The 24,087-nt window shown below is 44.1% G+C and overlaps 1 protein-coding gene across 4 annotated transcripts in view; it reads right to left on the bottom strand.

The window, feature by feature from the left end:
• Window positions 1-24,087, bottom strand: part of CAPN13 (calpain 13) — a 76,948-nt gene that overhangs the window by 16,233 nt on the left and 36,628 nt on the right. For 3 of the 4 annotated variants that reach the window (XM_051783585.1, XM_051783583.1, XM_051783584.1), the window contains exons 3-12: window positions 19,022-19,091; window positions 18,023-18,141; window positions 14,141-14,274; window positions 12,137-12,311; window positions 11,180-11,251; window positions 9,357-9,442; window positions 7,921-7,995; window positions 6,358-6,524; window positions 4,723-4,871; window positions 1,526-1,686 (exon numbers count right to left, since the gene is read on the bottom strand). In XM_051783585.1, coding sequence (XP_051639545.1) covers window positions 1,526-1,686; window positions 4,723-4,871; window positions 6,358-6,524; window positions 7,921-7,995; window positions 9,357-9,442; window positions 11,180-11,251; window positions 12,137-12,311; window positions 14,141-14,274; window positions 18,023-18,141; window positions 19,022-19,091 — 1,208 coding nt within the window. The remainder of the gene's footprint in view (window positions 1-1,525; window positions 1,687-4,722; window positions 4,872-6,357; window positions 6,525-7,920; window positions 7,996-9,356; window positions 9,443-11,179; window positions 11,252-12,136; window positions 12,312-14,140; window positions 14,275-18,022; window positions 18,142-19,021; window positions 19,092-24,087) is intronic. The other variant, XM_051783581.1, reaches the window with a different exon arrangement.

Genomic DNA, 24,087 nt, shown 5'->3' with positions numbered 1-24,087 from the left:
TAGGCCTTGCCCAGCCCACAGCCCCACAAGATGCTCAGCACTCACACTGCCCAGCCTGCCCCAGTTCAGTCAAGCCTGTTGCACCAGTCCTGGGTCTCTCTGTGCAAACAGTCACAAACAGATCCAAGTCTCCAGTTGCTCTGGGGTTACTGCCGTCCCCAAGCTAGCTCTGTTGGCATGAGCAGCAGACAAAGGGTAACTTGTTTTACTCCAAGCATGCCAGTACTAAATTCACCACACAGAAGACAGGGCTGCTCTGCCTTGAGCCACATAAATTTTTCACCTGCTTTCTCTTTGCCTAGCTTAACAGTCAGGAATAAAAACAGCATCTGGGCTATTAAAAGGCAACACCTTCTAAATGTCTGCAGACTGCCTGAAATTGAGCCAGGGTCACCCTTCCTTCTGAGACACACTTAGTAGCAACATTCAATACATGAATTTTGCTTTGGTAGAGAAATTAGACAAGCCAGATTCTATTTTTATAACATCAGTGCTATTATATAGGTGAGTGCTGCAGATACCCATGGGAAGGGCATCTCCATGCTTGGCCTAGCTCAGAAAGTTCAATGAGAGTCAGAGGCTCTCCTGAAAAGTGCTTCTTTCAGGGCTGAGCCATCTCATGCATGACTCATCGTGCTGAAGGCAGTCCAGCCCACAGCACAGACTTCTTATGTTTGTTTTCCACAACTAAGGAGTTGCCTTAGTTGGTTCTGGGCTATTTTTGTCAGGGGCCAAAGCCTAGAAAGCAATCTCATTATTAAAATACAGGCCAATGAGGCAAGAGCTGAAATCATTTCCACTATAAAACTTGCTGAAGGGAAGCCACTGCACATCTGATGCTTGGAGGTCATTTGGTAAAGGCTGAATACTGGGATTTGCTTATGTAAAGTAAATCACACCCAGATATTCATGTGATAATGTGAATATGTGTATGTGGTAATAGCTGCCTTTGCATGAACTAAGATAGCATTTTTCCAACAAATTTATCTTCAAGGCCTGTCTCATAGCTACAGGGAGCCCTGCCAGCCTGTCTATGAGGTGGCTGAATGAAAGAATCAAGGTCTTTCACTGCTCTTTGCTTCTCTAGGTCCCACTCTGAGCAGAATGGGACGTGATCCATCTGGCATCCAGCTGGCAGAACATAAGAAACTGCATAACAGCTGCCAAGAATTAAGAAAAACAAGATCCCAGTCCTCCTTTCAGTAAAGAGAATTTTCTCCACAATCAGGGGTGGAGGACATATCTCACAATTATTGCTCCCTTGTGTACCAAAGCTCCCTGGTGTACCTTTGCACCCCTGTGGCTGCAGATGAGCTACTGCCCTGCTCTGCAGTGGCCATCCTTGTGCATCTGACTGTACGTTGGATCCCCCTCAGCGCTGTGTGCTTAACACTCTTCTGTGCCTTCCCAACACGCTTCAAGGATACATTAAAAGCAAATTGCCACATTAATTATCTTGACATTAAATAGTTAATTCCTGGCACACTGCAAGTCTGGGGCCTTTAAGGAGTGTAGATTATCTTACTCTTTGTAGTCTTGATTCTTTATGAAAATTCGCAAGAGAAATTCAAATTCTTGATTCTCTGTTGTAGCAGGATAAACGGCATAGGTTCCTGGGCTCAAGATAAAGTAGTTGGTCACATCTCGAATTGGAGAAAAAACTTGTTTCAGAACTTTGGAGTTCTCCTGAAAGAAAAATATAGCTGGCTATTTTCCCTCCATATCAGGAACCAAAATAAATCAGCAAGCACACTCACAGCAGCCTTGTGTTCCCACAGCTCTCTAAATACTCACTGCATCTAACATGCCTTAACCTCCCCAACGGCCTGAAAAGCCCATCACCTGGATGGACTGTTTTCAAGGACACATCAAAATTGCACAAGCATGAAGGAACTGAAAGAAACAGAAGGCAAAAGGAATGTAAGTGGATTTGAAGAGAACTTCAATTAACATTAAGCAGACTGGAGTTCATGAAGGAATCAAGGATGAATACTCTTACTGTAACTTCCCGAGATCTTTTGTGACTCAGAGGGGTCAGAGAGCCCTCTAAGCGTGTCACCCAGATGACAATGCTTCAAGAATTACAATCCAAACCAGTAAGTGTCACAAGAAAACTGAGCATTCTGAGCATTCTGATCTTTCATCTGTTATTCCAGTATTTTTGCTGAGATGAAACAAATATAATGCAACAGCTATTACTATGATGACATGTAAAGATAGCATAATAAAAAACCCTTCCTAAACATATTCCCCAAAATATATCAGCGTGTATAAATTCCATTTAGAATGGTTATACAGCGTGGCAGAGTTATTTATGAGCCATGCCTTTGGGAGACAATAACATAAAACTGCTATTTTGAAAGGAAAAAAAAAAGGATGACTACTATTACAGACAGCTGGGAGGTACACAGACTGCCAAGTATTATGGGTCAGATCTTGAGCAGATAGAAATGGGCAGTGCTGCAAAGAAATAAATGGTGTAATCCTTTTTTTTTCCACTTTTGAGTCTCATTCCACATTCCTTCTGGTAAAAAGCAGAAGCAGATTAATATCTCAATGGAATCAAAACTGGTGTGAGATAGGAATCAGCCTCTATACATTTCTCAGCTCCATCACACAACATTAAACTTCCCTCACAGACATGTATTAGTGTTCCACGTCTATATTTAATCAAAGGCTTCCTAGAGCTATCAGATATGTCCATGCTGGTTTGCATCCTTGCCTGCACTGCATTCCCCTCTCATCCTGCTAAGTGATAATACTCTTTTTACTTCACTGCATCTCAAAAGGTACCGAACAATGAACAATGCTGCTAATGAATAATGGCAGTGAAAGCAGGTCAGGGAGGAAGAATGAAGCCACATGAATCTTGCCAATTGCACTCTCTTTGTGCAAAGAAAACCCCTTGTAAACTTTTACTCAAAGATGCCACCTCTGATTGCCCTCAGTCGCTGAGGAAATAAAGCAAGGGAGTGGCACTTACACCCACCCAGTTTTAGCTCCTGGACTTGGCTTTTGCTGCTACCAGGGCAGGACACTGGGCTGGCTGTGAGGAGATGTAGACCAGCTCTCATGTCAAAATATTTAGTCTGAGTCCACGAGGGAATATTTTCTGTATAATCTCTGTGCAAATTTGTACCAATACCATTATATTACTAAAAGCTATGGTGTGACAGCAGCATAACTATTCCCTTTCCCTCACTGACCAGGTGCTCCACAGTAATGGTGGTGCCTCTAGTAACAGTCTGTTCTGGCCTTGCCCTTCAGCTCTATGTAGGAAGTCACTTAGGCTCAGAAGCCCAAACTGAGCCTGCGGTGAGCTATGAGCTGACAACCCAGAGAGGCCATGTCATCCAGACTTGACAAACTCATTGAGTTTCATCCATCCATGGGAACATACCGAGAGACAGAAAACATACCTGAGCATCAACTGGAGGGGAATAAATTTAAATATAAAGCAAGAATAGGGAATATCTGCCCCTTAATCTGCTTCCTGATTAAACAACCTCTTTTTGAGGGACCCAAGACCCTCATCAAGGCATCACCTTCGAGTGAAGGTCATTTCTGTTAAGCTGGGTAACTAATCAACATGGACATGCATCATGCAAGAGCATATGTGCCTGGTGAGTGCTGGGGATGCTGTAAGGAGTGAATTCCTCACTTACCAGGAGCTACAGCTCTTGCTGAGTGGCACAGCTAGCCCCACGGAGTCCTGCAGGCTTGATATCTGCACAGGGCAGAGGATCTCCTCGCAGAGGGATAGTGAATTCCACTTGCTGGAGGGGTGCTCTTTTCATGACATCTTTTATTTCTCAGACCCCGTTTTTTATAAGCTACAAAGCCATGCCTTTTCTTTATGAGGAGCAGTTAGACTTACAGCATCAGTTATTCAAAGTCTGGGACTAGGGCAAACCTCTCCAATGATGAGGAGAATGTGAAGCTGGGGTCACAGCAATCTCTGCTTCCTTTTATTCTCTGGGTTAAGACCAATCCCCTCCCACCCTCCTCAGAGAACAAAAACACCCTGGAAAAGGCTAGCATTCATCTACATTAGCAATTGTGCTTTCAGTAAGCCTGGTAATGCTCTGACAACAACTGCCCTTGAAAAGGCACCTCCTTGGACAGTAACCAAGAAAGAAAACCAGAGAAACTGTAGGGGAGGTCCCAGATATCTGAGTGGGTTATCTCTGCACTGGACTCAAGCAAAGGCTTCCATGTATTTTGTAAATTATTTTTTTTTACATGTCATTTCAGTGATAGAAAAGAGGGAGATGAGTAAGAGAAACCCACTTGGGAGAACAAAGACCATTTGTTTCTCTGCTATACCTGGAATACTGCTTGAGGGCTGTAGTTAGTGCTGGCTGGCATGCACTGTGCCAGGCCAGCAAGGTATGTCACCAGTACTGTTGGTGGGTACAGAGGATACTGCCCTGGCACATCCTGTAGCCTGGGGACTCCCTGAGTTTCCTAGGGCTATTTTGGGATGCTACAAAACTAAAAGTTTAACATTTGTTCCCTAAGACATGAATAAAGGAAGCGAAGCCTGCCTAACTCTACTTTTCCTGTGAAGTTTTACAATAGAAGGCATTCAGAAATTCACACAACATACTGACTGTGCTCTTTTTACAGACCAAAAGGCAATTCAGTCTTTCACTTCCACATACAGGTATAATAAAGCACACAGAGAACAACAGTGCCTACATGATATCTGACGGTGCTTACCATGGTGATGAAAAAGCCAATCTTCAGGTTTTTTGCATCCTGCACATGCTCAGCGTGTTTTTGCATGAGTGAAATTACTACATTATAGGTTTTGGGGTCATAATCTGGCACTTTGAAAAAATATTGAGGGTTTGTTGAAACTGCACCTGCTGAGAAAGTGTTAATAGATTAATAGTAGGCACAGAGATGTCCCAGTAGTAGCCTATTGTGTAAGATCTTACTTAAATGGAAACAGAGCAATAGGTAGTTACTGCTCCCAGATCCTTTCAATACAACAGAGCACTGCAGTCTACACATTAGCTCTAGAAGCTGAGGCAGCTGGAGTTAAACTAATTGCACATTAATCATTCTAGAAATCTCTGGCAAAGTCAAGAAAGTCATGCAGATTTCTCAACACTCCTAACATCTGCTTCACCTACATGGCACACCGTCCTGTGGCAGAAAAGCAGCGACTCTTAGTCAGATGCCTTGACCCAGTGGTAGAGTTAAAGGAGTGTGGTTTGGAGATCATAAGCACATAGAAAAGAACAAAATGGTGCAAGGCTATCCTCTCCTTCCTTTATGTTAGTGTTTGTGGTGGACAGACAGAATGTTGAGCAACAGAGGGAAAAGGCTTCTTTTTGGCCAAGGTTTTGGTTAGCAGGAAGCATATCTCATAAAAAAGCAGTGAAATGCCAAAACTGGAGGAAAAGGACTGAGATGGCAGCATCTGCTTAAAGCAGTCTAGACCTTAAGCCAGTCTGAACTTCTAAGATACCTGCCTTGGGTGGCCTTGAAAGTTGCAAATTAGCATGATTGTGCTTGGACAGGAACTTTACTAGAGTGCTGGTAGAAAACATAGCTCCAAGGAAACTGCCTCTGCCCACACACTCTCAGTTCAGGCCCTGCATCTCTTCACTCAGTTGCCATGCCCATGGTGTGCAGCAGCACAGGCATTGCTTTGTTATCCCACCTTGAGACATGGTGAGCTGGCTATGAGGAAGAGCCTGAAGCCTGTAAGCCAAAACCCATTTACTGCTAAGTCAGGGATCAGCACTGCAGAAAAAAAGAAGCCCCTTCACTAATCACATGCTACCATCTTAGATTAAAAAGACAGAGTCCAAATAGTGATGCAGCTGTAAAATAAATGAGATAAATTAAGATAAAAATGTAAAAAAAAAAATTACTTCTTATGATTGGAGCTTGCAATGCCAGAAGAGTCCTTGCACAGGCAGTAAAACCAATGGATATTATCTGCTCAAAGACCTTTTTACCTTAAAAAATAGAGCTTTGTAGCATAATTTTTTCATTTCATATCCATTTAATTTCAGAGTATTTCTTGCTCTGTAAAATCAACCACATATTTGCCAAACCAGACTTTCTGATGAGTTCCCCAGTTACACCTACTGCACCTGGCTGCAAGAAGATATACAAGCTCATTTTGATTTAAAGAGCCCAGGGTTCCTAAATCACAAGTCTCCCGTTTTAACTCAGCAGCCAGTGCCTTTGCTTTGCGTCTGCCTGTTTAGCTGGTAAGTGCTGTAATGGGAAATGGCAGGCATTAACAACTGGCAATCAATATTTCTGCAGTTTGGTGCTCAGAGTGAATGTTTCACCATAGGCATCAGTGGAGAGGACTGGGTGAGTGTTCGTTACCTGAGGAATAGTAGTTCCTTCTTGTGGCAGGCTCAGGACTCCACAGGTTGATGTGCCTTTCCAGAGACCATGTTGTGCAGTGCTGATCTCCGAAGTCCAGAAACGATGGGGTGTTGTTACATATATATAGCCATGAAAACTGCTCTTGGAAGTGTTCACAGGACATCCTGCAGAGAAGGAGGAAAAGCAGTTTAAGATGGAAAAGCATTGCCAGCAGGTCAAGGCTCAGCCCTGGTGAGGCACATCTGGAGTGCTGTGCCCAGTTTTGGGCTCCTCGGTACGAGAGAGACATGGAACTCCTGAAACGGGTCCAGTGGAGGGCAACAAAGATGATTAAGGGACTGGAGCAACTCCTTTATGGGGAAAGGCTGAGGGAGCTGGGCCTGTTCAGCCTTGAAAAGAGAGAACCGAAAGGGGTCCTCATCAATGCCTACAAGTATCTGAAGCAAAGGTGCCAAGAGGATGGATCCAGGCTCTGCTCAGTGGCACCAAGCAGTAGGACAAGAGGCAACAGGCAGAAACTGATGCACAGAAAGTTCCCGCTGAATATGAGGGAGAACTTCTTTACTATGTGGGTGACTGAGCACTGGAACAGATCAACCAGAGAGGGTGTAGCATCTCCCTCACTGAAGATGTTCAAGAACTATCTGGACACAATTCTGTGCCATGTGCTCTGGGACGACCCTGCTGGGGCAGGGAGGTTGGACCAGATGACCCACTGTGGTCCCTTCCAACCTGACCCGTTCTGTGATGACACTAGTTAGGTGTTCACATTCACCATCCATGTCTCTAGAGAGGGATTACTGAGAACATTGCAGGTGACTGTAGCTGCACTGGCTGATACCTTGCAGAAGAGGTCAGCTCTCAATGCCTTTGGGCTGCCCTAGCTGCCCCTAATGCCTCAGGTAAATCACAGGGCATGTTCAGGAGTCCCTAGGTGGAGCCCTGAAATCACCAGCACATCTCTGCCCCTTGCTTTTTCCCTCCACAGTGTCCTGTCCCACATTGATCTTTTGCTTAAGCCTCAAGTGTCTATTTCAGGCCAACTTGCTGTTGCCCTGATTTCCTCAGAGCCTCACAGGGCAAATGTGCACTTTCTGAATAATAATAGTTTTTCTAAAGGATGGCTCATACATGGCTAAACTGTGTCTGAGAGTAATCAGAGGCAGTGAAAAACCACAAACACCTGCAGAGCAGCCAAGCACACAAGCTCTATGACCTGCTTAGCCACCTGTCCCCTTCAAGCATCTGTCAGTCCAAGGTTCAAGCCAGGTACTTTATGGGAAATGGCAGTGTGACAGGTCTCAGGGGGATGGGTTTTTACTTCTGTCACTTTTCATTTTTTTCACCAGCTTGTTACTTAAGATTTGCCAGCTCCACTTTTTCAGGTCTTGTTTCTTCTGAAACCCTGAGTTCAGGACAACCTCCAATTTGCTGTTTGCACATAGCTAACACAGGGTGTCTTGAGCCATCACTAAGAACAGAGTACTGCCAAAATGACTCTTTTTTTCATAGTGAAGACAAACAGAAAACCTGGTAGACAAAGGATCAATAGGAAAATACCAGAATTCTCCATCATCCTTATCTCTGAGGAGGGCTTCTCTGTATTTAGGCTCAACATAATCCCACTGAGGAGACCTGCAAAAAGGAACAAATCAACAAGAAGATGTGAGGCACAATTTTTCATCTCTCTGGCCAGCCTATGTCTCTAACCAGCCTGTCCAGTCATGAGGGATCAGAGAGGGTAAACAAACTGCACACTGGGAACAGGACTGTGCTTGACACCTTCATAGCCAAGGCCAGCAAACAGAGCTCTGCACCTTTGCTGTGCCTGTCTGAGTTGCCCACCCTGGGATGGGGAATCCTGCCTCTGCCCTCTAAGCCCCATGGTGGAGAAATTAGTGAGGTACCAAGGCGTAGCACTCTGAAGCGCTGATATTTCATTCACATGTTGAGAGCACATTAGCCAGTCAAATGTGTTGTTTCCAAGCTGCATGTTTATAATTAAGTGATAATTGTACTTTCTGCAGAGTTTAAGATAACTAAACAGAGCATGAATCAATAATTTATTGATTTATGCTGCTTACCTGTGAATGCGCTACTGACATGTCAATTACAGCTAGGATTGTATTCACTCTTCCAAAAAATGGGAGGATGCTGCCTGAGCAGATAGATATTATCCCAGCCTTAAACATGTCTGCACAACCCACCACCCCATCCAGATGCATCATGCTAGCCTGACTTTTCTCAGCAGGGAAGTTGTGAGTGATCCTAGCAACAAGGAGAGGTGGGATAACCTAAGACTGACGCAAGAACATCTCTCTAGTCATGAAAACACTGATGCTATTCCAACAGGAAAACTAACATCTATTTATTTACAAAACACTGTTGCAGTCTTCCTCTATATAATTCCTTTCTTTACAAAAGAGATAGTAGATTATACACACAGCAGCAAAGTGGTCTTTGCATCCCCAAAGCTGCATCTGGGATCCTAAAGGTCAGTTCAAGGCATTCTCTGGATCTTTGCCTTTGTAATAACCAAGGACCCTTTTTATCCCTCTGTGTTCAATACTGCCATACTCCATGGATTTGTCTAACCATCCTCTTCCTAGATTTAGACTCAGGGCAGGGGAAAAAAAAGGAGGAAGTTGGATGCATGATTGCTGCAGGGGAATTCAATAGAAGCAGCCAGTCGGCACCTAGGGACATGGTCAGAGCTAACCCCAGGAATTAACAACCCTTTCATCCAACACTTATCTGGAATCATGCACTGGGTAAAATGTACACCCAGACAAGAAGGGATACCTGAGCCTAGTGAGGCTACATTAGTTTCCTCTGGATTGGATTTCTGTGGGCAGTTGCTTTGCAGATGGAAATAACGCTTATAATTTATTGATTTGGAAATATCTGTTTTGTTAAAATGTGTACAAGGCAGAGGTTCTTTACAATAAGCCTATAAAAGATTGATTCTCTATGACATTAAAGCTTTAAGACCATACTCATCACTCCAGGGCCCCTTCCACTCCCCATGGCCCCACGGATTCCAAATCCTGATGATATGTGTCCAGCCGTTCTTGTAGCGGATCTGTAAAGAGGAAAAAAAAAACCAAATTCAATCACAGCTTTTCACAATCATGATATTCAGTGAAGAGATGGGTAATAAAATGGATCTTCCTCTATACCTTAGAGACCTGGTTTAACCTCTGATCTCATTTGACTGAAGCTAAAAAGCAGGGCCTTTCGCTACATTGCAAAGGAATGATGTGTGAGAGAAAACTGCGCCCATTTTGCTTTCCTGAGGATAATGAATAGCTGACACAGAGAGAATCAGCAGCATTCCTGCCACACCACATGAATTCAACAGCCTTGGGAAATTCCAGTGCCTAATTCCGCACATCTGATCCTGTGAGTCAGCAGAGGCAGAGACTTTGAGGAACGAGGTCACCAGACTGCCTGGAGTGAAAGCCAACAGTCAGCACTGAGAGATGATAAACAGAATCTGTGGCTCTATATCTACAGTACTGTGGTTTCCAACAGCTGAGGTTTCTGGCGCTTTTCTCCTCTTGCTGCCACTGATTTAAGTCAGAAGCAACCCACTTTTTCCAATAAAGCCAAAATGGTGGAAGTGGAAAAGAGAAACAAACCTTTTGTTTCTGTCTCTCCTTATGCACACAGGCAGTGTTGGAAACAAATGCCATGGTAGACTCTTCCCAGGCAAAGGCCCAGCCTCTAATCATTTCCCCACAGGACAGCCCCCAGGATGCCTTGGCACTTCTATAATGTGGGGCAAAGAGTGTTTCTCCTCTCTGCGCATACCACGAGCAGCAGGAGGCTGGAACAGTCTGCTTCTTCTCCAATAGATTTGGGGATCTTTCTGCCCCTGACCTGGAGAGAGGCCCATGCCCTGGCTGGGGCCTTCTCTGGAGCCATTTTTTAGCCTCTTGACTACAAGTAAGTGTCCTCCAAGAAGCAGCATGCTATGATGATGGCACCAAGCATGCCATGGCATGAGTGGATATGAACCAAAGCCAAGCTCATACAGGAAAACATCAGAGAGAAAGAGAAGGGAGAAAACAGCTAAGGGAAAACAATATCCCTTTCCAAAGTACTTTAGGTGCCGAGACTCAAATGTTTTGTAGCTACCTTGCTTGACAGCACAGCTATTGTTTCATTTCCTTCTTGGCCTTGCTCACTGTTAACTCTCCCTGTGTGCACTACAGCTTACTGGGGTAAGCCAAGTTCTAACTTCTGGTTGCAAAAAATCCTTCATTTCTTTTGATCCATGTGATAAATTTGTTCTGTTTTCAGATCATCGGTATTAATATCCAGCCAGGAGGAGTTCTGCATGAGTAGAACAGTTTTAAAAGATGCAGAAATGCTGTTCTTGAACCAGTGATTTACTTTTCACACAGTGATTTTTGGCAGCTTGTGACTGAGCTGAACAAATGTAGATTTGCAACATGTGACAAATCCCAAAATTTCATTCAGTGCTTCTATTTCAATTTGAAACAGAAAAGCAAATTTTTTAAGAGTCAGCATGGAATGAAAATCTCCAGAAATGCTTTATTTGCTGCTGAAGTGTCCCAAAACAAAACTGAATATAAGTTGCATTTTTCCATTACAAAAAATTATAGATTTGAATACCTCCCTCTTCTTGTTGTGCCAGAATCTTTCCACCTCCTGGAATTTGAACTATGTGCTTTCAACAGTCCCTCCTAAGTGTGACGCTAATTAAAATTCTCTGAATGGAACAGCAGTGCAACTGCCCTGTAGTGGATCATCAGTACAAGACCTCCAGGTAGGAACAAGTCCCTGATCTTACCTTCACAGCTCCTGTGATAGTGTAGGCATGACCCTGTACAATCCCATTCCTCAGCTCTATGTTCCTGCTTGCCTGCAGAAGGGAGAAAGCACAGCTTTTAGCTTTCTGACACACTGTGAAGGTACAGCCATAGCTCCAGAACAGCACTAAAAAAAACTAGTTTTGACTACAGCAGTATCTCAGATACTGAGATACTCACTCCAGAGGAATGTGACTGTTGTTCTCAGACATAAGCAAGCCAGTAAATTTAACAAAACTATGGGTCTTCACTTATTTGCAAGTCCTTCAATGGTCCAGAGCTGTGGCAACTGCAGAATGAGCTGCACTGGGTGACTAGCAGTCAGGACTGGGGGTCTGCAGAACTTCTCTGCCACTCAGAGCCCATCATAAGCCACCTGAGTTCAGGTGCTAGTCCTTGGCTTGTTTGCAACAGCCAAGCTTCATGTCCTGGTGAAGCAGGCACTACAGAAGCAATGCCACACACTTTGCAGTCTTCCCTTACATGCTGCGAGGGAAGCCTTGGAGACATTTTATCAAGATACTCACTGAGCATCACAAAGCCTTTTGCACCTTCCCAGAATTAATACCAGTAACCTGCAAATCACGATGTGATAATAGCATCCTCTCACAGAAGAAAGGTGCATTTTGGCCTTGCTAGAATTGATCACAAACCTGTGAGGCCAAAATCAGTCCTGCTGCAAGAGGACACCCCACTATTGCAGTGGAATTAGCCAGGAGAGAAGCCACAGCTCCCTCTCTGACAGACCAATCCATTTACATCTGCCAAAATGCCTTTCCATTCCTAACCGAATAACCTTATCTACTTTCTGCTGCCAAGATCCCTTCAGGCATCCATAAACCCTAACTATTGCATGGAGTGATTATAGACTTCCTCTACAACTTAAAAGAGTGAACACAGTAAACCAAGAGAGGGATGTTACCGGCCCTGTGACTTACCTGGCCTGGGGTGCTACACCCCATGAGACACCGAGATTTGTCAGCTGCTTTCAGTATCTCCTCCAGATCAGGAGGTGGATCCTTCAATGAAAATTGCACTTGAATTCCACCTGTGAAGTCTACTAAAGCATCAGAAAGGTAGCCTCCATTCAAGTTTTGGTAGGAGCCCCGCAGCCTGGAGAAAAAGAAAAAAAAAAGAACAAAAAGAAAATAAGAAGGAAAATGAAAGGTAATTAGTCCTTACACTGTGTTTTATAAACAATGTACAGTGCTCGCTTCCAAAATAGATATGTGCATCGAGGTGGTCAGCAGGTGGGGATCCTGGGTTTGTAGACATTGTGGCCAGGTAATGAAAGGAAATGTGATCGAAACACATGACCAGACACAACACACACCCTGTGGAGTGGATGAGACAAAGGGGGAGCTTTTCCTAGGTATTCATCCACATCTGAGGCAGCTGTCTAGAGTCATTTACAGACAGTGGAAAATAATAAGGTGCATCTCATGCCAACACAGCCATTTTAGGGAGATGAGCTGCATCTCATCTTGAAGCATTCAGTTTCTGAACAGGAGGCCAAGGGTGACTAGTTCAAATGGATGTTTCAGATCAAATGGAGCTCAACTGTTAGTTTCTACACCGTATTTTTGTCATGACTCTTCACAAAATTGTCCAGTATCCCTTTTGCTAAAGAGAAACAGGAAAAAGAGAGAGGTGAAGGTATTTGCCCATGCTCCCAAGGCAAGACAGAAACAAGTTTTCAGCACTGCTCCCAGTTCACTCTGCTAGAGAGCAATAATAGGATAATAATTTAATACTGCCAACACAGTCCTTGTTGATTTTATCGCATGGTTTTTATTGAGACAGCAAATAAGCTGGAACATGCCGTACTTAGAGCAGGTAGAGCACGCTGTTAAACCCCACCATACACACTGTATTTAATGAATGTAATCAAATGAAGTCTGCGGCTAATTGTATTTTGAAGAGTTGTCCTTGTCCTACACTGATGAAAAGAATTTGTCTTGGGCACTGGGGAATAACTTCTCAAATGGGAATCTCATAAACAGCATTGCTTGCAACTTTAATTTAATAGAGGTTTGGTATGCATTGTAATTAAAATCTTATGCGGCAAATTGATACTAAATCCTGAGTCAACTTTTCCAAGATATCTCAGGGCAAAATGCATCCTATTCCTGAGTCAATCTGATGCTTCTTTAACATTTGCTTATTCCTGACCAAATCTGCCAAAATTATTATCTGTTTTCTTCAGATCCTCTTTATTTCATTGCAAATGTTACACCAGCTTCAGGTACCAAGTTCCATCCCATCATATTACCCCTAGTACAGGAATTTTTCTTCAGTATATTTAATAATGGGCAATGGGCAAATACCAAGGGACTGCACTCTGATTCCTTCACTCCCCAGAGGACTTTTTAAAATTATTGTCTCTTCACTGAGCATTATTTACCCTGAAGTACTCTGGGGACCTCAGCTAAGAGGTGTGGAGTGAGAGCTGACCAGAGACTCACAAGAGTGCATGTGTTGTGCCTGGGCATGTTCTTCACTCATGCTTCTTCTCACTGCCTGCCCCAAATATCCACATGATCTCTGATTAGTGACTATAAACAGAGATAATCCCTGCTTAGAGTCTGCAGTTTTAAACAGAGAACAATATGGAAAGAAAAACAGAGGCAAAAAAGTTTTTTAGAGTAAGTAGGAGATCCCAGCCCCTTTTGTGTCACTAGCCATTGCTCTGTTTGTTCTACTTCTCAGGCATGAATGTCCCAGAGTTGAACTTGGTACATTTAGGTCTAACCCAAGATCAACATCTCCAGGTTTTGTTGGCTCTATATTTGCAGGCAGCCATGGATCTTTGCATGAGCACAACACAACATACACAGCTGTCAGCCTGAACTCCTCCCTGTGTGATTTGCATAAGGCAGAGGGTGAAAACACCCACAGAAAGCATTCAGCACTGGGTGGAAGAATAGACCGGATATATTTACTTGGCATATGCTTTTTCCAGCAAGGATGGCCAGAATTCATTTGAAGTTCGAGGGTGCACAAACAGGTATCTTCCATTTATGACTGGCAGTCGGTCATCTATCACTACATCCACCCAGTCTCCATATTGCCAGAACTGGAAATAAATAAAATAATAAAATAAAATTAAAAAAAAAAAAGGGAGAGAGAAAAGAATGAGCCTCTTTTAGGAGCTAATGTTCATGCCAAGTAACAGCCTCCTGAACTAATACAGGAATTAATCTAAAGCGTGAATATGTGCAAGTTCTCTCCTGAACTGCTTCAGGCTGAGTCCACATTGTTAAACAAGCTACCAATTGGCTGGATTTCCCAGTGGCAGGGCAAGTCATTTGGGAATATAAATAGTCCTGCAATCAGTGGGAGAAAAGATTCAACATGGGGAATATGCTAATATTCTTGGGAGATAGAAGCATTCAATATGATAAAGAATGATCATGCAGATGGTTCCAAAAGCCTCACTCCTCAGCTGCACTTGGATTTTCCCCTGCAGCACAGCTTTTGGCCAGAGAGCCTCTGTCAAGATCCAGCCTCTAGATTTTCTTTGCTCTGTGTTTCAATTAAGACTCTGACGTGCTGTCATGGACAGAGACAGTGTAGTGACTAAAGACTCTTTTGAGGTGTTATCCGTCTCCTTGATGGATGAGAAGGACACAGGCGGTCTCTCCAACATGTGGACAGAGCAGGTGTTTCTCCAGCTGATCCAGCTGATGAAACCTTTCAAGGGAGAAGATAGGAAAAGAGATCTGTGGGGATGAACTAAAGGAGCCATTTCCAGAGTCATTAGCAGATTAATGTAGCTTAGCATGATTCGCAATCATAAGAGGCCAAGCTCTTATTTGCGGTAATGCTAAGGACTCCAGTGGAAGTATGCCAGCAATAGATTTAGTCTAGCATGATTTTATTTCAACAGCTTCAGTCAATGAAAAACCCAGAAATGAGCTGTTCTGTTAGAAAAGCACAAGACCAGATCTGCCCAGCAGCAAAGCAGCTTACAGTCTGCTAAGCTGAAAGCAGGTTTGATCCTACTTACGTTCTGCCTCACCCAGGCCTCTCACTTCCTACATTAGTGGCAGCAGGAGGTGGCAGGGTTGGGCTTTTGGAACTTGAGCTCCATGAGTGATTTGAGGCTTCTGCTTGATTTTGGCAGGATGGGGTTTAAGGAAAAGCCTTTGACTGGCTGTCCTCTGCCCAAAATAGAGAGAGGTGGAAGGACTGTCCAAAAGGAGGTGTCTTTTCAGTCACCTAACATGCTCTTCTGTCACCAGTCAACATGTGGAAGCAGGTCTGTATGGAGAAAAGGTGTGACATCCAGCCACACCTCCCCACGGTGCTTCATGTGCAAACACAACAGGTAAACAAGGAGAACATACAGAACTGGCTGTGGGGATTACTGCAGTCCAAACCCACTGAGTGTCATTTTTCCAAAAGCCAAGTTTTTTGGCCATCTTTGGCAGGGAGCTCAAGCTTGGAGGCCCTCTGAACGCAACACTACTTTTCTTCAGCTGGATGAAGAAAGCTGCTTTGTTCTGATTGTCACAGACTTTCAGATCGTGGTCTCATCTGAGCTCACAAGGACAGGAAAAGCTACAGCAGGAATGAGAAACCTCATGGAAAACTCTAAGATACTCTGGGAGTGCAAGAGAGGTACAGAAGAAGCCATTCTTCTCTGTATGCCTTCAAAGAGGGTAAATGCCTTCAATTTTTGGCTTGATTCCAGCTTCATGAAATTTCTTTATACCTTCGGGATTTAAGTACTGCAGCTGTGACTATGGTAGTAAACAAAAGCAAGAATCACTATTTAGGCAAGTTGCAATGAGGGAAATTCTTCGCTTCCACATTTGTGGTGAGCCTTTTAAATCAGGACTTTATTTTCCTGCGCTTAATAGGAAGAAAAAGAAGCGAACAGTTGTAAGATGACAGCAACACATTTAGGGCTGTGCTGGTCAAAGGTGATGCTGTGTGGTCATTTTGCCTCCTTTTTTCTCTTACTTGACAGGGACCTTAGAGAAATCCAGTTCTGGAACTGAGCAAGGAGAAAATCCCATGCTTGTCAACCACTCTCTTTTGTGTGGTGTTAAAAGGCACCTTTTGGATGATTCCTGAAACTGAAGTCTTGACCACTTATGGTCTTTGGGGGTTTCATCAGTTTCTTCCTGAGAGCAGAGACATTAACACTCAGGGCAGATCCCTTTGTGAGTTGATGCACTGTGCCATAATCCCCTGTAGTCCTTGGAGGATATTTCTGTTTTTTTCCCAGGCTGAGCTGCTGCTGCTGCTCACTGTCACAAAGAGTGGCACACTCTGCCTCACGGGCATCAGAGCTTCTGTGACAGAGAAAGTGATTCCTATACAAACATGGGACTAACTTAATTCCTGAGGAAATAGCGTCACTGTAATTATTCCCTAGATAACAACATCATCCATCTTAACTAGAGGTGATGAAGTGCTTAACACCCTTGACTCTTGCAGCCTAACAGCCAGTGCTGGGTAGGAATACTGGAGCAGCCCTTTGTATTCCTGAGAGGCAACATGGTCCAGATCCAAAAAGGTGAAAAAAAGTTATAAGCTAGAATTTTTATATTAGCATATGATATGCCTTGTTTGGGATTCTTCACTGAACTGAGGACTGGCGGCTTAGCCTGTGGATGGCAGTAAAATATCTTTGATGGAATAATTGAAAGGCATTGCAGAGAAGCATTTCCATTCAGAGTAGCTTTCTCAGGGGTTTATTGCTCAAGGAAAGCCAAAAACAGTTGCATTGATTTGCAGATGAGATGACAGGGAAAACATTTTCAAATAGTGTGAGGTATTTATACTGCTTAAGATTTAAGGATTGTGCCTAACTAATCTTTTCAAAGCTCCCATGAAAGACAATCTAGCTTGCATCCTTTTAATTTGTTTTAAGCAGACTGGTGTCCCTTCAGCTGGTTTATCTCATACAGTGTAGCTCTGTATGCTGGAAGTGGGCCAAGATAGAAACATCTGGTATTCCGAGGAGCAAAGGAACAGAGCAAAATTTAGACTGTCCACAAAGTAATCCTCCTGGTGCTGCTCCTCAAGAGCTCCAGGAGGTCAAAGAAGTCTCACTGCCGGAGCTCTTTGCTTGGTACTGAATGGCGTATAACAAAACAGACTCGTGAAAAAAGTGGGATGATGAATGCCTGAGTATATATTGACTCTCTACATCCAGTTTAGCTTCTGGAGCTTAATGGTACTGCAAGCTCCTCTAATCCCACAAGATATTTGTTTGACTCAGATGCAAGCAGGCAGGACCTGCCATTTGCTATCCCAGTCAACCTCCTGGGAGATTCAGAGAATTCTGGGAGTTGGTCGAAAGTGTGATTTACTAAAAAGCCTTGTTCCTCTCTCTGAAACAATTCTCTTTTCAAAATATCAAAAGCCTGTTCCTCTGATCTGTCTCTAAGGATCTGTAATTTCAAGCCATTTCAACAAGCTAAAAGGGCAAGGTGAGTGGGGAAACAGAAAATGAGTCCAAATAGATAGTGCAGGTGAGCTGACAGCCATAACAGACTGTCCAAATCAAAGCAGACACCAGAATTCCATCTAAAACATATATGTACACAAATCTATCTGAACAGCTGGCACCTGTACCTCTGGAGTCATAACTTTCAGAAAAGGGCATCAAATTCCCTGAAGTGTAATTTCACCACCTGGAGCACAGGAATTGTTAGGAAACTTGGGATTTTCTGTAAAATTCTGAACTAGGAGTCAGCACTGAAGAACCAAAGCATTCAAAAATGTCGAGATGTGGGACTGCAGTTTGGACCCCTATATAATCCAACCATCCAAGCTCAAGTGGTACCAATAGCATAGAGAATACATACCCGGAAATGAAAAATCCCAGCATAATTGTCCTGGAATCCTTGGTCCTTTGGTAAAACATCTTCCAAAAATTGTTTTCGTAGTGTCAGGGAGCCCAGGGCAGCCAGCATCCAGCAGTCACCTCAGGGGAGGGAAGAATCCAGTGCACTTAGTCAGTTATTCACTGTTGTGGGTCACAGCTAACTCTTTAGAAAGAATGGGCCGCAACATCTGAGACATCTAAGAATCAGGTTTTTAAAAGAAACCAATTTCTTCTGTCTCCTTTTCCTCCTTCAAAGTGCAGAACCACTACCCAGTATTCACCAACAATGTCCACTGGGAACTCGGATGCCACCCAGCCATACTTTTCTGCTCTCATATCCTCCTATCTTTTGCAGTCAGGTTGAAACTCATAGTCTAGAACATCTTGTTTAGGAAACCTTCAAACTTCTCAGTGGAGTGAGAAACACCCTTCTATAAGGGAACAGAGATGCTGCCAAAGATAAACATGGTTATGGACCAGGAGTTAAAAATGGAACTGATACAGGCTGCAGATACATACTCTGATGCTGGGTAAGTATCAGAGAAGATGATCAGAAATATTGATGGGAAAGAAAACACTGACAGTCAAATGAAGATGTTAGGATGGAAAGAAAATTCAGTCATACATATGTTGGAGCTGTGCCTATTTAACTACTTACACTTAACTGTGTTTGACCCTTGTACTTGAAGAAGCATCTGCCTGATCTCAGTTGGTCCTCCCTTTTTACGCTTGTCCTTGTATAAATAGAAGGCAGGTGCTGTATATAAGGAACGAGGATTTGAGCTGCTGCATTTGGGAATCCTTTTAAGTAGCTGCAATAAATTGTGTGTGGACTTGTGTGAGTCTGGATTGACCTACACTAATTGTTTACTGTGGCTACCATTGTCCATGTCTTCCCGCCAAGCACTCGGAATAGAGCAAAGCAATCATGGCTTATTGCTTTGTGCCTATCTTTTCCAAAACAAGAATATAACCTTACCTATTTCTCCTTGCATGATATCAAATCTGCTAACTCCATCCATGATCAAATGAGGATTTCTATGAAGTTCCTGGAGGAAATAAAATGTAAATAGCAGTGTGAGTACCCAACCATTGCCAGAAGTGTATTCCTGCCCCTTGAAGACCCTTGCTTGCCTACCTTTTCCATAGCTGAAAACTATTTCTATTGAGCACTGATATTTTGTTGCCTGTCATCAACAAAACTCGAGGAAATACTCAGGCATCTCTTCTTTAGTCTGCTCGGCTATTCCTAGAGATGGGCACTGGTGGGTGGGTGCTCACTGAGTTTTCATTTGGGTTTCTCTAATGCTACCAACACCTTTCAGAGTTGAGGCTCTGAGCCTGGCTGCAAAATCACACAGTTTCCTGGAGGACAGTAGGGCAGAGACACACAGGTCTCCAAGAAAAGTGGAGCAGGGTCTATACTTCAGCTCAGCACTGGGTCTGGGGGTGTTTCATACTGTAAGCCTTTTGTGTTTCGATTCAGGTCTAATGCAGGTCAGCCTGGCTGCTTTTCATCACTCTGGTGAGGAAGATATAGAAAGAGAGCTTAATCTCTGTCTGGAAAATCCCACAGGCCTGGCTGACATTTTTGATTCAAGGAAAATTTTCTTTGCATTCCTTGAGAGTCTTGCTTGGGCAGTGAAGGGGGAAACATTTCAGAGCTTGGCTTTGCACACAGAAATGTGAACCATTCTCTCAGTTGCATCTGCTATTGGCCTTTCTGATACCTGGGATATCAGAAAGGAATGCCTTGAGCATCCTCCATGAGTAACCCTTGGTACATTCCATCTGGGTAAGGCTCTGTTTTGAAAGAGCAATCAGCCTGAAATAGGCAAGTGACTGCACACCTAAGAAAACAAAGAGATAAAAGGAAAAAAAATCTAAGCAGGAAAATAATACAGCAGCTCTTCCTTAAACAGGCCCTGGCATTTTTTCTCCCCAGTTGATTTGCCATGCTGCACAAAAATGAGACCAGCTCACAGTGTGACTCATGACTTGCATGGTTGTGTGAGCCCAGCATTAGCAAATGCTGTCAGTTTTCTGAAATGGCTTCACAGTGATCAAACCCCTCTAAGAAGTTTCACTGTCAGGAGAGGATGCAACACAACATCACTGCTCCAGGCTGGCGGACACATCGTGCTCCCATAAGCACTGCTGACGTGGGGAAAAGCAGCCTAGGCAGGCATATTCCTTGACAGATGCTTTCATGCAGCCATCCACACCTATCCCAGGACTTCAGGGATTTGTGATAAGAGATTTACCCGTGGCATGGGAGCAGGCCTAAGACATGGTGGTCACCAGCAGCAGCGGTTGCTCACTGTACAGTGCACTCAGCCCTTCTCCCTTCCACTCTACATCTGTCCCCGTTTTACGGTCTCCCTACCTCTATTTCCCTGACAGCTTTTGCTTCCCTCAAAACTTCCCACACCAGGAAAGACTAATCTGCATGACAAGGCTCTGAATTTGGCCTGTGCCTTTATGTGTGTGTGTGATGTGCCAATAGTCATCCCAGAAAACCAACAAACAGAACAAAGAAATGGATATTTTTGTTTCCTCCATCATTTCTGAGGCTGTTGAAGTCTTAGTCACCAGAGGCAGACTGGCTGGACCACATGCAGAGCCGCCACAGGGATAACCATCACCTAGAAGCATGAACCTGAAACTAATGGGAAGGCAGCTGCGTCTTCACTGGATTCCTGAGAAAAGGGCTGATGATCTGCTCTGCGCTGGGATGATAAAGCCTTTAATTGCACTGTGGATCCTGGCAGCCTCCTATGGAGACTGGCTGAAAAGTCAGCCCATTAGATGCCTCCCCAGATACCCTACTGCCCATCAAGGTGCTCAACTCCCTAGTAAGCAACAGGGATAAGTTAATACATTAAGCAGGTTCCTTGCTGAGGGAAACCAGTAATTTTGTCTAAAACCAGAAAAGACGCGATTTGAAGTCAGGCCCAGCCTTGACTGTGCACACAGACATCTCTGTGGCTATCAGAGACAACACTCAAACACTCTCACTCTAATCCCAACACCCACAACACACTAAGCTCTGCTTCCAGTAGGACATACTCCCCATGGACTTAGGGGAAATAACTAGAAAACAACACATATCACGTTGTTTCCACTAGCCATGGAAAGGGGCTGCTCGGTAGCTGTCTGAACTAAGAGCAGAGGGTTTCTGAAAGAGCTTAGAGAGGGCATCATTATGATGGGTGCAACACTTTGGAAATCTAGACCTTCTCAACCCGGAGAAAAGGAAGTCTCCAATTAGCTCCTCTTCCTTCAAAGGCAAGAATACAGAAGTTATAAAACACTGTATAATTTATTATTGCAAATCACAGCTAAACAGATAGTTACAGCTACACATCATGTGCAAGCCTCATTATTAGCTAGTGCTCCAACTGCATGACAAAGAAAGAAACCACAGATTTAACCATAAGTCTGTCCAGAAGCAGTGCCCTGTTTCACTGAGTAATTACGATGAGGCTTTGTGGCATTTTCACGAAGACTTTTCAGTTTTAGCTGGAGGGGGAAAGAAGAGGCAGCTCAGGGAGGCACGTGGTCTCTTCCCAGAGTATCTATGAGTCCAGCAGTGAAGGCAACCATACAGGCTGCAAGTCAAGCACTCTGCCTGAACTCATCCCCCTAGGACAAAGCTATCATCACTCGCTTTCCCTGACCCACTGAAGGTTTCATTATGCGTTCAAAGGAAAAGAGAAGTTCAAGTTCAAACCAGTTCATCCTCTAGAGAATGATCCTGCCACAGAACTACTGTTCATCTAAAGGACAAAATGGAGAATTAATTTGAGAGGTGGAAGGAAAGTGTCCTGTACATGTATTCATCTCCAAATTTCTTTTTATAATTGCTTGAAATATTTAAGGAAGAACAACTCCCCAGAAGGAGGTGGAGGTGAGTTGCATAGATGTAGGCCACATGCAGACATGCAAAGCACACAGTCAAACATTTTTGTGAAAAATTGGAAGCCTGAGGTGGGATTTCATAGGCAGCATAAGTCAGTCAGGGTGCAGGATGATGCTCAATGTGGTGGTTGGGCCCTGGCCACTTTCCCACAGATTTCCCCACTGGCCCAGCATGATCCAGGAGGCATAAGGCCACTGAGGGTTAAGGGGCAGAAGCTGACTCTTTGCAGAACCACCTCCTGGTCAGTTTACCTTAACCCTAAAGTAAAATCCCAGCCCTGCTTCTGTTCTGGCCACATCTTTCCCTTCAGCTCCACTTGTTTTGCTCCCCCTGGCTCCAGCTCTGCCATCCTGACACGTGCTGCCATCGTGAGTCATGGTGCTCCCTGTTCAACACACACCAATTACGACAAATAAAAAGGCTGCTATTGATTGAAAGCCAAATTGTTCTCAGCTGGACAAATGTTAATTCAGCATCACTGCTGTGTCTGTAATAGTGTTGCTCTGGATTAAGAAGCAAATATGTTACTACAGTTCCCTGGGCTGAAGGCACTGACTTAGCAGTGCACTGAGGAGGGGTCAGGCATATGTGACACCACTGGAATACATCCCAAGACCGCAGGAAATCTCCACAGAAATAAGACCGTTGAAGTAAAGAGGGAGGGCAGAACAAAGGACAAAGCTGGTGAAGGATCTGGAGCATAAGTCTTATGAGAAGAGGCTGAGGGAGCTGGCATTGTTTAGCTGGGAGAAAAGGAGGCTCAGGGGGGTTCTTTCACTCTCTACAACTACCGGAAAGGAGGTTGTAGCCAGGTGGGGGTTGGTCTCTTCTCCCAGGTAACAAGTGACAGAACAGGAGGAAATGGCCTCAAGTTGCGCCAGAACAGGCTTATGTTGGATATTGGGAAAAATTTCTTCACTGAAAGGTTGCAAAGCACTAGACCAGGCTGCCCGTGATGTGGTGGAGTCACCATCCCTGGAGATGTTTAACAGACATGCAAATGTGGCACTTGGGGACATGGTTTAGTGTGGCTTACCAGCACTGGGTTAACAGTTGGAATTGATGATCTTAAAAGTCTTTTCCAACCTACACAATTCTGTGATTCTATAAGCTATGCTGGTCACACCAGAGATCTGACTTGCAATGACTTGAAGACAGCTTGGAGAGGGAGAGGATAACTGAGCAAGCCAAAACTAATAGGAAAAATCAGACTACTCTCAAGGGGTTTGCTCACACTGACAGAACTCAATTCCCTGCTTTACAGAAGAATGGCTCAATCCTTAATTGCCTGATTTCAATACAAATGCCTTGGTTGCTTAAAAACCCTGCTCTGCTCCACTTCCCTCTTGCAAGGGAAGAATGAAGTCCTCAGACTCTGTATGGGTGGGGAGCCCACAAATGAAGAAACAAAGTCCTGTTGGAGGATGGACTGATGACCAGAAACCAGCTCAGATTTTAACTGAAACCTGTTTGCTTTGTGTGGCTCAGTGTTAAAAAAACAATAATTGCAAACAGAGGAAGCAAATACAAAGGATGTAAACAAGGGAGGTAGCCTGTGTACCTGGAGCTTTTGAGAGGTGGTTTCCTTAGAGGTCTTGAAACCTCCCACTTGAACCATACAGTACAAGCTGAAGTTTTCAAAGTGCCACAGTGTTACCAACTACCCTCTGGCCATCACAGCCATATGTGTGCCAGATGACTCCCTAGCCTGAGAAACAGGGAAGCAGGGGAGTCAGCAGACCATCATAGGAGCACAGCTTTCCCATCAACCCAGGATGTGCAAATTCCCCCTCACAGTCGGCCCCTCCCAAAGATGAATGGAGCCAGAGAATACGATGCAAATAAACCCTTTTCATCTAAAGCCTGTGCAGAAAGACAGATGTAATAAATGGTGATGCACTGCAGCTTCCTTGGCCCAAAAATATGAACTTCCAAGTTGAGGTCAGATGCAATCAGCTGAGTAGGCAAGGGCTGAGACAATGGCAGCCTGGAGATGCTGCTCCTGTTCAATTACACTGATTGCACACGCACACTCCAAAATAAGAGGAACTGATTTTGATTTTCATCACAGAGAAATACTGAACAGGATCCAAGGGCCTTGTGGCCCCTGGGAAAGTCTGAAG

The sequence above is a fragment of the Manacus candei genome, unplaced genomic scaffold, assembly GCF_025592945.1.
Source record: "Manacus candei isolate 608988 ecotype Guabito, Panama unplaced genomic scaffold, ASM2559294v1 h1tg000017l, whole genome shotgun sequence".
NCBI classification, from domain to species: domain Eukaryota; kingdom Metazoa; phylum Chordata; class Aves; order Passeriformes; family Pipridae; genus Manacus; species Manacus candei.
This window is presented reverse-complemented; position numbering and strand designations above follow the sequence as displayed.